Source organism: Schistocerca nitens, chromosome 10, assembly GCF_023898315.1.
Source record: "Schistocerca nitens isolate TAMUIC-IGC-003100 chromosome 10, iqSchNite1.1, whole genome shotgun sequence".
In the NCBI taxonomy this organism is placed as follows: domain Eukaryota; kingdom Metazoa; phylum Arthropoda; class Insecta; order Orthoptera; family Acrididae; genus Schistocerca; species Schistocerca nitens.
Genome location: NC_064623.1, coordinates 11,599,274 through 11,615,312, shown reverse-complemented (window position 1 = coordinate 11,615,312; position 16,039 = coordinate 11,599,274). Strand labels below are relative to the sequence as shown.

At 45.6% G+C, this 16,039-nt stretch overlaps 1 protein-coding gene across 1 annotated transcript in view; it reads right to left on the bottom strand.

Annotated features, from left to right (window-relative positions):
* LOC126210384 (uncharacterized) overlaps window positions 1-16,039 on the bottom strand; it is a 93,042-nt gene that overhangs the window by 44,957 nt on the left and 32,046 nt on the right. The window contains exon 4 of the mRNA XM_049939614.1: window positions 4,343-4,466. Coding sequence (XP_049795571.1) covers window positions 4,343-4,466 — 124 coding nt within the window. The remainder of the gene's footprint in view (window positions 1-4,342; window positions 4,467-16,039) is intronic.

The following is a 16,039-nucleotide window of genomic DNA, read 5'->3' as shown; positions in this document are numbered from 1 at the left end:
AGGTTGAGGTGCGTGTACAGGGTGCCCATAATTAAAATTCCAGTTTCAAAAAGCTGTTTAAAGAGAACCACTGCATAGAATGACTTCAAATTTGAACACCGTATTATTGACGCAGGGAGAAAGGTCATAATCCAAAAAAAAGGTAACGTAAATTTTACGAATATCTGGCACTGTAAGCGTCTTAACGTAAATGGGGTCGGCTACAAATGACAGATGGATCGGAATACGATGACCATTCTTTGAGTTGCACGTTACAGCATCCGTACTGTTCAGTGTGCGCGACTGCACAGGTGTGCCAGCCAGCAGTGCTGGCTCTAACAACCCTACCACAACAAGAGTCAAACATTAATTATGATTATTGCTCACGCTGCTAAATACTACATTTTCGGGCAACAACAAAGTTATATTACATGGCAGGTGTCATTAGAGCACAGTTAATAAAGTCATTTCTTGAAATAATGGATAAACTAGGCACTCATGTTTTCGTGTTTCCCACGCTGGTCTTGTTGGAAATAATAGCTCAATCGTCGATAATCTAGGTGGTGATGATTCCAAGCTTGGATGCAAAGAGGCCTAGGTGTTATACTGCGATATTCAAAAGTTTTATAGATGTGCTTCATAAACCATTCTTGAAGATTGAACTTACGCAGGTTAGTACCCGGTGATGTAAAAAAAGTAATCAGCACTCCGAATTTAAGTTACACTTCTTTTTTATTACTTTTGTTGCAGTATCACGTAACACACAAAACATCACATTATAAAACATACTTGAAAATATCTTCCTCACTGTTAAAGTTCACATTTTATAAACTGTCTACCATTTGCGTCTTTGCAACATGACTCTTTCTAATAACCGCTTACGCGCCCAAAAATCAGAGTTATAAGAACGTCAAAGATCATAGTGACAAAAGAAAGAATACACATAAGAGTAATATCATTGCAATATAAACATATCGATGTATCAAAGTACCTCTACATTAATGAAATCAAATCTGAATGTTGTCCAAAAATTTGTTAACTATTGTACAGAAACACAGTAAAATATTGCTGGTATCGAGAGGTTGAGGTGAGGTGCCGTAATGGTTACGTAATTCAAGTACCATTACATGGCGCTGTTAATAAAGCCCATCTACCACGACAAGATCGTGCCACGTCGGATAGGAAAAATCGATTGGTGGTTGTCCTGAGGCCAAAAACCGGATAAGAAGCAAAATGACATCTGTTTTCAATCGTACTGGGGCCAAAAACCGCATAAGCGACAAAATGACATCGGTTTTTACAGCATGTCCGACAATAGAGTCGAGTATCTCGAGGACCACGTTCAGAGTGCGTTACGCAATGCGTGCCTTCAGTTCAGCTACTTTTATTATTGCAGCACTGAACACAACATCTTTTGATAACCCCACAGCCAGAAGTCTCACACGGTACGATCAGGTGATGTGGGCGGCCGGCTGAATGGGAAATGACGGCCGACAATTCCAGCATTTCCGAATTATCTCTGCAGCAGCCGTTCCACTGGCTGTGGAATGTGCGGAGGAGCGCCATCCTGCATAAAAGTTATCCTACCCACGCATCCGTGTTGTTCGTGGCATGGAGTAACGTTGGTCCAAATGGTTCAAATGGCTCTGAGCACTATGGAACTTAACATCTGAGGTCATTAGTCCCTTAGAACTTAGAACTACTTAAACCTAACTAACCTAAGGACATCACTCACATCCATGCCCGGGGCAGGATTCGAACCTGCGACCGTAGCAGTCCCGCGGTTCCGGACTGAAGCGCCTACAATCGCTCGGCCACAGCGGCCGGCGATGTTGGTCCACAAAAGACTCTCGTGCCGTTTACCAGTGACGGTGCAGGTAACAGGACTCGCAGGAGTCGTCTCCTCGAATTAAAACGGCCCTGCTGTGAAGGATCTCGTTAACCAGCACCACACAATTGGCTTTGCAGAATGAAGTCGTATCGGTTTTGAGACTAGAACTTCAGTAACGGACACCCTGTGGGGTGCGGCAGTTACGCAGACATGAAGAGGCCCGCACAGGACAGATTGTAGTGGAGTGCTGCGCCGTCGTGAAGTAGTGACCACAAAGCGGTGGCCAAAAGAGACGAAAGTGTCAAACTCAAACACTCTGAAGAGCTGGAAGCCGGAGTTCCTGAGGTCGCGGCAGTAGTTCCAACATGCCACGAGTTTTCTGCGTCTTCTGTAACGTAGACCAAAACTAGATCTATCTAAAGTAATGTTCATTGTTGCTGTCATGGGCTTCAGTCGAGAGACTGGTTTGATGCAGCTCTCCATGCTACTCTATCTTGTGCAAGCCTCGTCATCTCAGAGTAGCTTCTGCAACCTACGCTCTTCTGAATCTGCTTATTGAATTCATTTTCTTGGTCTCCCTTTACGATTTTTACCCTCCACGCTTCCCTCCAGTACTAAATTGGTGATCCTTCGATGCCTCAGAACGTGTCCTACCAACCGATCCCTTCTTCTTGTCGAGTTGTGCCACAAATTCCACTTCTCCCCAATTCTATTAAGTACCTGCTCATTAGTTACCTGATCTACCCATCTAATCTTCAGCATTCTTCTATAGCACCACATTTCGAAAGCTTCTATTCTTGTCTATACTATTTATCATCCATGTTTCACTTCTATACTTAGCTACTCCAGACAAATACACTACTGGCCATTAAAATTGATACACCAAGAAGTAATGCAGACGATAAACTGGTAATCATTCGACAAATATATTATACTAGAACTGGTATGTGACTACATTTTCACGCAATTTGGGTGCATAGATCCTGAGAAATCAGCACCCAGAACAACCACCTCTGGCCGTAATAACGGCCTTGATACGGCTAGGCATTGACTCAAACAGAGCTTGGATGGCGTGTACAGCTACCGCTGCCCATGCAGCTTCAACACGATACCACAGTTCATCAAGAGTAGTGACCGGCGTATTATGACGAACCAGATGCTCGGCCACCATTTACCAGACGTTTCCAATTGATGAGGCATCTGGAGAATGTGCTGGCCAGGGCAGCAGTCGAACATTTTCTGCATCCAGAAAGGCCCGTACAGGACCTGAAACATGCGGTCGTGCATTATCCTGCTCAAATGTAGGGTTTCGCAGGGATCGAATGAACGGTAGAGCCACGTGTCGCAACACATCTGAATTGTAACGTCCACTGTTCAAAGTGCCGTCAATGCGAACAAGAGGTGACCGAGACGTGTAACCAATGGCACCCTATACCATCACGGTGGGTGATACGCCAGTATGGCGACGATGAATACACGCTTCCAGTGTACGTTCACCGCGATGTCGCCGAGCACGGATGCGACCATCATGATGCTGTAAAGAGAACCTGGATTCATCCGAAAAAATGACGTTTTAACATTCGTGCACCCAGGTTCGTCGTTGAGTACACCATCGCAGGCGCTCCTGTCAGTGATGCAGCGTCAATGGTAACCGCAGCCACGGTCTCCGATCTGATAGTCCATGCTGCTGCAAACGTCGTCGAACTGTTCGTGCAGATGGTTGTTGTCTTGCAAACGTCCCTATCTGCTGACTCAGGGATCGATCCGTTACAAGCCGTGCGGATCAGATGCCTGTCGTATCGACTGTTAGTGATACGAGGCCGTTGGGATCCAGCAACGGCGTTGCGTATTACCCTCCTGAATCCACCGATTCCATATTCTGCTGACAGTCATTGGATCTCGACCAACGCGAGCAGCAATGTTGCGATCCGATAAACCACAATCGCGCTAGGCTACAATCCGACCTTTATCAAAGTCGGAAATGTGATGGTACGCATTTCTCCTCCTTACACGAGGCATCACAACAACGTTTCACCAGGCAACGCCGGTCAACTGCTGTTTGTGTATGAGAAATCGGTTGGAAACTTTCCTCATGTCAGGACGTTGTAGGTGTCGCCACCGGCGGCAACTTTGTGTGAATGCGCTGAAATCTAATCATTTGCATATCACGGCATCTTCTTCCTGTCGGCTGAATTTTGCGTCTGTAGCACGTCGTCTTCGTGGTGTAGCAATTTTAATGGCCAGTAGTGTACCTTTAGAAAGGACTTCCTCAATCTTAAATCTTTACTCGATGTTAACAAATTTATCTTTTTCAAAAACGCTTTCCTTGTCACAGCCAGTCTACATTTCATATCCTCCCTACTTCGCCCATCGTCCGTTATTTTGCTACCCAAATAGCAAAGCTAATTTACTACTTTAAGTGTCTTATATCCTAATCTAATACCTCCAGCGCCCTAGTTAATTCGATTACATTCCATTATCCTCGTTTGTTCATTAACCGTGGTATTTACACAAAAAAGAAGTTTTACTTACTTTCTCCGAACATGATGATCATTACTACAGTGAACAGTGCGAAGAAAGCGACCGTGCCGTCGATCCACAGGTTGGCTTCGCTGCTTATTTCGGCAGACACGGCTTTCGAGCACAAGTAGTCGTCCTGAAAGAAACCGAAAGATCACTTCATGTCGGACGTGCACTAATGCAAAAACACACTTGAAAAATTGCTGTAAGAAAACGGGTAAACGTACCGTAACAAATGATACCGTAAGTAGTTAGACAGGTTCTCAAGGTGTTTTGTGAACTTGATGCTGGTTAGTCAGTTTGGAAAACCGCTGCCACGGGCGCCATCTACCGTACTCGCTGATAATGGCAGAGTACCGGGCAGAGAACGCACTATTTTATCAGGCACAAGTACCGAGCGTTATTGTTTTGCACGTTGGTATTCCAGTTATATGGATTTATTTATCGGTTGTCATGTTCTATTTGTAATTCGCTGTCGCCGTTTGAGTTTATATATTGTCATTTGGAGATAGTGAGTGGAGGTGTGGCGCCAGAAAATGGAGTAGCTAGTGGAGAAATTGAAGTATTTCCGACATATTCTTCTGATCTCAATAGAGGGCTGACCGCAACGGAGTGGAGGCACGTAGAAGCATTTACGCCGCGTACGGGGATAATGCCAATGGACACAGCACGGCAAGGAAACGATTTTCTCGTTTTAAGGAGGATTGTTTTGACACTAGTGACTCCGCATTCAGGAAGAAGTTCGGGGATTGATGAAGATCGTTTAAGCGCGGTAATCCTCAATGATCCACGCCATTATACACAAGAACTGGAAAAAGTGATGAACTGTAATCGTTCCTCCATAGTGCGACATTTGCCTGTGGTTGGGAATGTTAAAAAATCGTGTGTGTGGGTACAGAATGCACTAAGAAGCTAAAATCACAAATATTTCCATCTCTGATTGCTCGTCATCAGTTGTCTCGTGAACAACACCGACCGTTCCTTTCTGTATCGTTACTGATGACGAGGGATGGTGCTTTCTTTTATAGCGTCAGGGAAAAGAAAGGAATGGTTGAGCCCAGACAAAGCAGCAGCTCTCCACACAAAGATCTGTGAGCACCCACAGAAGATGACGTCACACATCCGGTGGAACAGCAACGGCGTGGTGGCCTACAAATTGCTTCCTGGATGCGTGACTGACACTGCTGAGTTTTATTGCCAACGAATGACACGCCTTACAGACGCAGTCCAAGAACAACGACCAGGAAGACTCCGTGAGGTGGTGCTGCTCCACGGTAACTGCCGCCCCCACTCTGATAGTCTGACAGCGAACACTGTACAGGAGCAGGGCTGGCCAGTGACGCCGCACCCACGTCGTTCACCCGATGTTGCGGCCTCAGATTTTCACCTTTTCCGCTCTCCATCGAACAACCTGCAAGGAACTTCCTCTCCGGATGAAAATGCGCTCCCAGCATGTCTCGACGAGTTGTTCGCTTCAAAACCACGCGATTCCAACAGTCGCGGAAACGAAAAGTTACCCCAACATTTGCAGACTGTTGTAAATTGTGAAGGAGAATATATTATTGATGACTAAAGTCTCTGTTATTGTATCTGTTGCGTTTCTTAAACATACTGAAAAACTCTACGAACTTAGGTCCGGACCCAGTATGTGTTAGTATTTCTTCGGTTGCCAATCGGCAGTGAGCACGTGCAAAGAGATTATCGCGGCAATTTTCACAAGAGACGACCAGTCTACCGCACAGTGAAGTGCTGCAAGAAATTCAGTGAGGATGGTTGGCTGTGCGATGGAACCTGTCGTGTCACAGTATACGGAGGACGGTGTGAGGGACGTGATTTTACGGAGTGCAGTACTAAACATCCCTCAGCCAGAACTTTGGAAAATTGTTTGTCAACGATTGAGTGTGAAAGCATACAAGTGGCAGCTCCTGCTAGCCATAAACCATGACGAGAAATTCAGCCGTGTCCAGACCCGTGTGGTCACACAGATAAAAACTTGGCAAGCAAACTGGTCTTCACTCACGAGGCCGCTTTTCACGTTTCTGGAATGGTCAACCGACACAACAGCACGTATACTGCGGACAGAGAATCCAATTTGCAACAGTCGAACACGTCCGGATACCGAGAAACTTAAAGTATACTATGGAATGTCCCAACAAGGCAGTCTATAAACCCTTTTTCTTCGCTGAGAGAACTATCAATGCTATCAGCTGTCTCGACTCGCTGCAGTAGGTATGGCTGCCAGGAGGGTCAAGAAACTTAGTGTGCACTCTGTGTACATATTTGAAGGTGTCATTGCAGATGTGGGAAGAGTGCTTTCGGATGACACGAAGAGCAGAGGGTGTGGCCAACTGCAGGTGGTGGCTCATGACGGTACTAACGATTGGCCGGCCGCTGTGGCCGAGCGGTTCTGGGCGCTTCAGTCCGGAACCGCGCTGCTGCTACGGTCGCAGGTTCGAATCCTGCCTCGGATATGGATGTGTGTTCTGTCCTTATGTTAGTTAGGTTTAAGTAGTTCTAAGTCTAGGAGACTGACGACCTCAGATGTTAAGTCGCATAGTGCTTAGAGCCATTTGAACCATTTGACACGCTGCACAAGTGATTCGTGCCGCAGCATGAAAATAATAGCTGGGCTTTCATCTGTGAGTGTTTCCACAAGTGTGTACGAAAGCGAGACGGCAGCACGTCGCTGGAGAGACACCGTCACGGCCGCTGACCTGGAACCACTGGAGTCGCCATCAGGGTTGCCGGACGTGACGCAGGGAGACGATTTCTCGCGGGGTTACACGGAGGACAGCGCTTATGTCGGAGCAAAATTGCAGCTGATTTGGTATCCTCTTCGCAACCAGAAAGCTGCAGAAACTTATATAAACTGAGTACAAGTGCTGCACAACAGTAGCAGCCCGGTGCGGTCATCTGGCAAGACTGCCTGACAGCTTCCCTGCGACAGTCGGCGTTCACCGATGTTCAGTTCTGACTCCAATGCTCTCTGAATGCCCTGACGCATGTCGTACAGAAATGCGTACCGTGACCAGTGTCATGGCGTGATGCCTGCGGCGGGCGCCAGGCGGGAACTTTAAACTCGAGTATAAACATGGAAATGATGGTCTGCAGAGATCTGTAAACGTCCTCACGATTGAGTCCTCGAAACGAGTCCATCTCCTGCAAGTATACAAATTAATGGAGCTCCTTTCACCAAGATGGAAACATTCTGATACCGAGGCTCTCGACTATAGAGCGACAGCTATGCGAGTGAGGGTGTGTTAGCGGGAATCAGCGTGACCAGATAGCGATTCAGAGACTTTCCTGTTGCTGTTTGTTGTCATGCCTATTCACCTAAAATAAAAAATATACCGTACAATGGTGAGGCCAATTGCATTATATAGTACCGAGGGAAATACGGAAGCGTCCGATCCCGCCCGTCTTTCACCCATGACGTCACAAATATGGCAGAAACGACCATAAACCACGATTCCAATATGGCGCATATAAAGTCGTTACGTACACTTTATGAGGACGAAAATACATCGATAAACAAACACACACGCACGTTTCACAAAAAACCTAATGACACTAACGGGACAAGCGCGGGAAATATGGGGTTTTTGGCTGGGGCAAAATAATATATAAACAAATTTAGACACCGAACCCCATAAAAACACCACGCAAAACGACGAAAAAAACCGACATCACAAAACTCCCCAATCGGACACTTCCCTTGACCTAAATAGCTCAACAGCAGCTCCCGATCTCATAAATTTGGATCGAACACTTCCCTTGACCTGTTATCCTTACGACATCTCCACATACAGCCGTCCCTGGTCCGAGATGCCGGAACTTCAAGTAAGCCTCATTTCTTCTCGACATACCGAACACTTCGCGACTTCATCCAAAAATCCGAATAGCTGAAGAAATTTTATTAGAGACAAAGCACTGTCCCCAATCATAGCCGACAACCGAAAACTGTTGACCCTGTCAGTCATATCTATACCTACGAAAGACATAAAAAAAGCAATTTACCAAAATTCACACACGACGCCACACTCGCAAACTAAACCAAAAACATCACCTAACACACCACCAGAGAGCACCACCGATCGCATCAAAACGACACCTACAAACACGCCACTCTCACAAACTAAATTCCGCGCCGTGGTGACGTCACACACCACAACAGCCGACGGGTGGGATCGGACGCTTCGGTCGACCCGTACCGAGTGTTGGTCCACACCTGTTAGCGCTGAGCACCCACAACAACAAAAAGTGGTTCAAATGGCTGTGAACACTATGGGACTTAACTGCTGTGGTCATCAGTCTCCTAGAACTTAGAACTACTTAAACCTAACTAACCTAAGGACATCACAAACACCCATGCCCGCGGCAGGATTCGAACGTGCGACGGCAGAGGTCGCGCGGTTCCAGACTGTAGCGCCTACAACCGCTCGGCCACTCAGGCCGGCACACCCACATCAAGCATCGAAATGCGAAGACTGAAAATAGCATAGACTCAGGCAACAAAAGCCATAGAATAACAATACGCACATATACAGCATCGTGTATACAAGGTAGAAGAGGGCTGTGCGTAGACAAAGATTTGTCATTTGTGCTCAGGTGATTCACGTGAAAAGCTGACCGGCGTGTTTGCGACCGCACGATGAGAATTAACACACCTTGAATGCAGAATAGCAGTTGGAGCTAGAAGCCTGGGACATTCCATTTCGCAATTCGCAAGGGAATTCAATATTTCGATATCTACAGTGTCAACAGTTTGCCGAGAATACCGGATTTCAGGCATTACGTCTTACTGCGGACAATACGACGGCCTTCACATAACGACGAAGAGCAGTGACGTTTGCGAGAGTTACCAGTGTTAACAGACAAGCAGAAATCAATATGGGACTTATGACCAGTGTATCCGTTAGGACAGTGGCTCGAAAAATGGGCTACGGCAGCAGACCACCGACTCGAGTCAATCTGCTAACAACAGGACTTCGCCTGCACCGCCTCTCCTGGGCTCGTGACCGAATCGGTTGGACCCTAGACGACTGCAGAACCGTAGCCTGGTCACATGAGTCCCGATTTCAGTTGGTAACAGCTCGTTGTAGGGTTCGAGTGTGGCGCAGAACCCACGAAGCCGTGGACCCAACTTGTAAATAAGGTACTGTGCAAGCTAGTGGACTGGGTCGTGTGGTCCAACTGAAACGGTCATTGATTGGAAGTTGTTACGTTCCTCTGCTTGGAGATCATTTGCAGCCATTCGTGGGCTTCATGATCCCAAACAACGATGGAATTTTTATGGGTGACACTGCGCCGTGACACCGGAACAAAGTTGTTCACGACTGGTATGAACAACGTCGTGGTCAATCCGAGCGAATGATTTGGCTACTCGGATCGCCCGACACGAATCCCATAGAACATTTGTGGGACATAATCGGGAGGCCAGTTCGTGCACAAACCGGCAACACTTTCGCAATTATGGTCGGCTATAGGGGCAGTGTGGCTCAATATTTCCGCAAGGGTTTTCCAACGACTTGTTGAGTCCGCGCCACGTCGGGTTGCTGTGCTACGCCGGGAGAAAGGAGGTCCGACATGGAATTAGGAGGTTCGCCGATGACATTGTAGTTCTGTCAGAGACAGCAAAGGACCTGGAAGAGCAGCTGAACGGAATGGACAGTGTCTTGAAAGGAGGATATAAGACGAACACGAACAAAAGCAAAACGAGGATAGTGGAATGGAGTCGAATTAAGTCGGGTGATGCTGAGGGGATTAGGAAATTACACTTAAAGTAGTAAAAGAGTTTCGCTATTTGGGGAGCAAAATAACTGATGATGGTCGAAGTAGAAAGGATATAAAATGTAGACTGGCAATGGCAAGAAATTTGTTAACATCGAGTATATAATTGTCAGTAAGTCGTTTCTGAAAGTATTTGTGTGGAGTGTAGCCATGTATGGAAATGAATCGTGGACGATAAATAGTTTAGACAAGAAGAGAGTAGAAGCTTTCGAAATGTGCTGCTACAGAAGAATGCTGAAGACTAGATTGGTAGATCACATAACTAATGAGGAGGTATTGAATAGAATTGAAGAGAAGGGAAATTTGTGGCACAACTTGACTAGAAGAAGGGATCGGTTGGTAGAGCATATTCTGAGGTATCAAGGGATGACCAATTCAGTATTGGAGGGCATTGTGGAGGGTAAAAATCGTAGAGGGAGACCAAGATATGAATACACTAAGCAGATTCAGAAGGATGTAGGTTGCAGTAGGTACTGGCAGATGAAGAAGCTTGCACAGGATAGAGTAGCATGCAGAGCTGCATCAAACCAGTCTCAGGACTGAAGACCACAACAACATTTCATGACAGGTCGACTGGTCGTCGAAGCACCATACCACGGCCCGCACGTTCACCGGATCTGACGTTCCCGGATTTCTTTCTGTGGGGAAAGTTGAAGGATATTTGCTATCGTGATGCACCGACAACGCCTGACAACATGCGTCAGCGCATTTTCAGTGCACGTGCAAGCATTACGGAAGGCAAACTACTCCCTGTTGAGAGTAATGTCGTTACACGTACTGCCAAATGCATTGAGGTTGACGTACATCATTTTAAGCATTTATTGCATTAGTGTGGTATTTACAGGTAACCACGCTTTAACAGCATGCCTTCTCAGAAATGGTAAGTTCAAAAAGGTACATGTGCCACATTGGAACAACCGAAATAAAATGTTCAAACGTACCTACGTTCTGTATTTTAATTTAAAAACCTACCTGTTACCAACTGTTCGTCTAAAATTGTGAGCCATATGTTTGTGACTATTACAGCGCCATCTATCGCAAAGCGAAAAAAGTGGTCCAACTAAAACATTCATATTTCTTCGCGTACTACACGAATATGTAATAAAATGGGGGTTCCTATTTTTAAACAAACGCAGTTGATGTCCGTTTGACTTATGGCAGCGCCATCTAGCGGGCCAACCATAGCGCCTTCTGGTTTCCCCCTTCAAGCTAGACAAGTTTCGATCTTTGTAGTTTTTTCGTTTGACGCTTATTTCGTGAGATATTTGGCCCGGCCACGATCAATGGACCATCCTGTATATAAATATAAAATGACTATTTCATATCTAAAAATTCATGTGTTGAGTAGAATGAGTTGTCATTCGTAAATTCTTTCGTTTTGTATTTAAATGCTGGCTGGCTATCTGTCAGACTTTTAATGCTATTTGGTAAATGACCAAATATTTTTGTGGCAGGATAATGAATCCGTTTCTGTACCAATGTCAGATTTAACCCCTTTCTTCTAGTATTGTAGCTATCCACTTCGCTATTGTTTTTGAATTGGGATGGGTTATTAATAACACATTTCATAATGAAATATATGTATTGCGAATGTACTGTGAATATCCCAAGTTTCTTAAATAAACGTCTGAAAGGTGATGTTACCTGGGCTCCAGCTGTTATTCTGGTTACACTCATTTATACAGTGAATACTTTTTCTCTCAGTGATCAATTATCCAAAAATATGATGCCATGTGAAAACAGTGCATGATAATAGGCATAGGAGGCTAATGTACTGATATTTTTACCACTAAAATTTGCAATAAGCCTAATAGCGTAAGTAGCTGAGCCTAACCATTTCAGCAGATCATCAATATGTTTCTTCCTATTCATTTTCTCATAAGTGCACACACCCAGAAATTTTGAATATGCTACCTTAGCAAGATACCTCTGTTCGAAGTGTATTTTTATCAACGGTGTTATCCTATTTGCTGTACAGAACTGTATGTACTGTGTTTTCTCCAAATTTAGTGAGAGCCCATTTCCAGAGAACCACTTAATAATTTTCTGAAAGAGATTATTTACAATTTCCTCTGCTAAGTCCTGTTTGTTGGGTGTGATTACTATACTTGTATCATCATCAAAAAGAAATAGCTTTGCATCTTCATGACTATAGAGTGGCGAGTCATTAATATATATGAAGAACAATAAGGAACCCAAGACGGAACCCTGTGGGACACCATTCGTCATATCTCCCAAGTCAGAGGGCTCTGCTGATTTTTGGAGACTATCTGTGCTGTCAATTTCAACGTTCTGCATTTTTCCTGTTAAATATGAATTAGACCATTTGCTCACTGTCCCACTCATACTGAAGCTTGTCTAGAAGAATTTCATGATTCACACCGTCAAAAGCCTTCGAGAGATTATAAAATATCACAGTGGGTGATGTTCAGTTATTCAGTGGAAGCATGTATACAATTTTCTGTTGAAATGTCTTTCTGAAAACTAAATTGACAATTTGTTAGTACTTCATTCTTGCAGATATGTAAAGCTACTCTTGAATACATAACTTTTGGAAGAATTTTGGATAAAACTGTCAGAAGTGAGGTTGGGCAGTAGTTTTTAGCTTCAGACCTATCCTGTTTATTATGCAATGCTTTAACAATAGCATACTTCAGTCTATCTGTATAAATGGTCTGTTTCAATGAGCTACTACATACGTAGCTGAGAAACTTATTTATCTATTGGGAACAAGAAATTCCCCTTTTGCATGAATTTATTGTTTTCCTAATCTCATTAGGAGAGGTGGGTTGAATTTCAGTTTAATCAAATTTCATAGGTATTCAGAATGAGATTTTCACTCTGCAGCGGAGTGTGCGCTGATATGAAACTTCTTGGCAGATTAAAACTGTGTGCCAGACCGAAACTCGAACTCGGGACCTTTGCCTTTCGCGGACAAGTGCTCTACCATCTAAGCTACCGAAGCACGACTCGCGCCCGGTCCTCACAGCTTTACTTTTGCCAGTATCTCGTCTCCTACCTTCCAAACTTTACAGAAGCTCTCCTGCGAACCTTGCAGAACTAGCACTCCTGAAAGAAAGGATACTGCGGAGACATGGCTTAGCCACAGCCTGGGGGATGTTTCCAGAATGAGATTTTCACTCTGCAGCGGAGTGTGCGCTGATATGAAACTTCCTGGCAGATTAAAACTGTGTGCCCGAGCGAGACTCGAACTCGGGACCTTTGCCTTTCGCGGGCAAGGTTTGGAAGGAAGGAGACGAGATACTGGCAGAAGTAAAGCTGTGAGGAATGGGTGTGAGTCGTGCTTCGGTAACTCAGCTGGTAGAGCACTTGCCCGGGAAAGGCAAAGGTACCGAGTTCGAGTCTCGATCGGGCACACAGTTTTAATCTGCCAGGAAGGTTCATAGGTATTGCCTGTTTCATATACAGCTTTGCACTTTATTTTATAATGAATAGCTGGATACTATTTTCTCTAACACACTTAAAAATAATTTTTAAAATGTACCACACATTCATATAATCGTTTCGGCTTGAAAGGCAATTCATCCACAAACTTCAGTGCGGATGCACATTTACGTTTGGCCTGCTGCGGGAATCTGAAATTAGCGAGAACAGAGGCCGTGGGCGAGGTGTGTGGACAGGTGTGGGGCGGTCTGGGAGCGCGCCGGGACAGCCTGCTGCGTCCAGCGGTGCAGTGGCTGACGCAGCTGCTTCGTAAGCTGGAGATCCCTGTTCCAGTCCTAGCCTGGCACACATTTTCACCCGCTGCATAAAGTCCCGATGCAGCTGATACCATTAGTTCCGATTACAGTACCAGTGCGTGACAAGTGGAATATGTAACTCATACGATTAACAGCGTGCAACAATTTGTAGGGATATGAAACGGAACGATCAGAGACCTAACAGTAGGTACGGCACGTGGCAGACTTTCATCTATTGGTAGAATACCGGAGAAACGGAGTAAGTCTACAAAGGAGACTGCTTCCAAAACACTCATAGGATCCAAGTGATCAGTGGTGCTGGACCTGTGCCAGATAAGACTAACAGGGGATATTGAAGATATACACTCTTGTGCAAAACTCAAATACAGAAATGACTTTGCCACGATCTGTCACTGGCAAGTAACATAGCTCGATGAAACTTCGGCCATACATAAAGTGAACTGCTACAGTATTCTACAGAAGGTAACTGAAATAAATACGCAGTCAGACGAATAGAAGCGACGCATTTATTCGAAGACAGTAGTTACACGAAAGTCACCGCGAAATATGGTGGTCCTCTGGGCAGTACAAATGGCGGATCATGGCTCTCCATAGGATATGTCGTCATCACGAACGGCAGTGCACGGCGTGCAACAGGCTCACATGCTGGCGAAAAGGTCGGAAAGGATTTCTTTTAGTGGAGTGTTGCGTTCCTCCACCAGCGCTGTTCAGAACAGCTTGATGGTCGTTGCTGCATGGGGGACGTGCTCCACAACGTCTCCCCAACGCATTACACGCGAGCTCGATTCGGTTTAAGCAGGGGGAACGGGCAGCCCAGTGCATTCGCCGAATATCCTCTCATTCCAAGACCTCTGCCACCCGATCGAAGTAGTCGGGGATTGTCATAAATGAAAATTAAGTCAGGGCTGAATATACCCCGAAAAAGACGCATCTGGGAAACGAGCACAGTTTCACAATAACATTCATCGGTAAGCGTACCGTTTTCAAAAATTTGCTTGTCCATACGCCCATGAAACGTCTTGCCTCCCCATACAATACCATCTGGACGACGAAAACTATCATGTTCGACATTGTCGCTGTGTGGATTACGTATTCCTGCTATTCGCCATATACACTAGCCGGCCAGCGTTATTGTAACATTGTACTACTTCTCCGTTTGCGTCTTTCCAGGTGTGCATTTGTCCCTAAATTCATTTCTATGGATGCAAATGCGCCACCGCACCGAATACCGCTGGTAAAGGAGTTGTAGGAACGAGAGGATACGTGGTAAATCGAACGTATTGCCGTTCCCCCGGCTTAAATCACATCGAGCGCGTGTGTAATACGTTACGGACACGCACTGCAGCACGCCCACGTCCACCAACGAGCGCCCACCAGTGGTAAACCGCGCTGCTTGTAAGGGGTCCGTAGGCCCTCACTATAAATTTGCACTCGGCACAGGTCGATAGGGCAAACAATCGATTGTGTCGTGTTGCGAGAGCGAGTGTGGAGTTGAGCGAGTGCCATGTTGCGGGTAGAGGTGTGTGGAGCCAGTTGTTGTAATGCAAGGCTTTAACGACAAAGGGAGTTGCCATCGCCGTGGTTAAACCCCTTTGTACTAGAAATAATACCGGGAAAGTGAAGAAGTATAGTTACGGAAGTGGTCAGTGACATTTCTAGTGCCGATATTTTGGTTTCGCGTTACCGCGCCGGCATCTCCTTGGATTGCAGTGTTGGATTGCAGTGTTGGATGCAGTGATGGATTAGCGTGTGACGATAATGGAAAATGAAGAAGCCTGTGCTGAGATTAGCCGTAATTAGATATGTATGACGAAGGCAGTGGCTGTCTCCTCCTTTTTGTGTTTTTGAAACGAATATAGGTTCGTGATTAGTGAAGCTGTGTTGGTGTTTTTCTTGTTACCAGGCATTTCATTATTACAGTATTGAGAAGGACGAACTGGAAAGTAACAACTTCCGTAGCAGTCAATTCCGATTGCCAGCCCCATTAGGTACACGGTCACATTAATAATAATTATTGGGCTGCTATTCGATCAGATCGGGTCGGGATAAATAAACGGAGGTGTTACATGCTGGAAGAATGGAACGCCCCACCACAAGAAGTCGTCAGCCGCCTTGTGGGCAGCGTTGGCTCACGTTGCAGACCTTCCACTTCCGTCTTTGCTGATCACGCACACTATTAAGAACCGTGTTCCGCCTT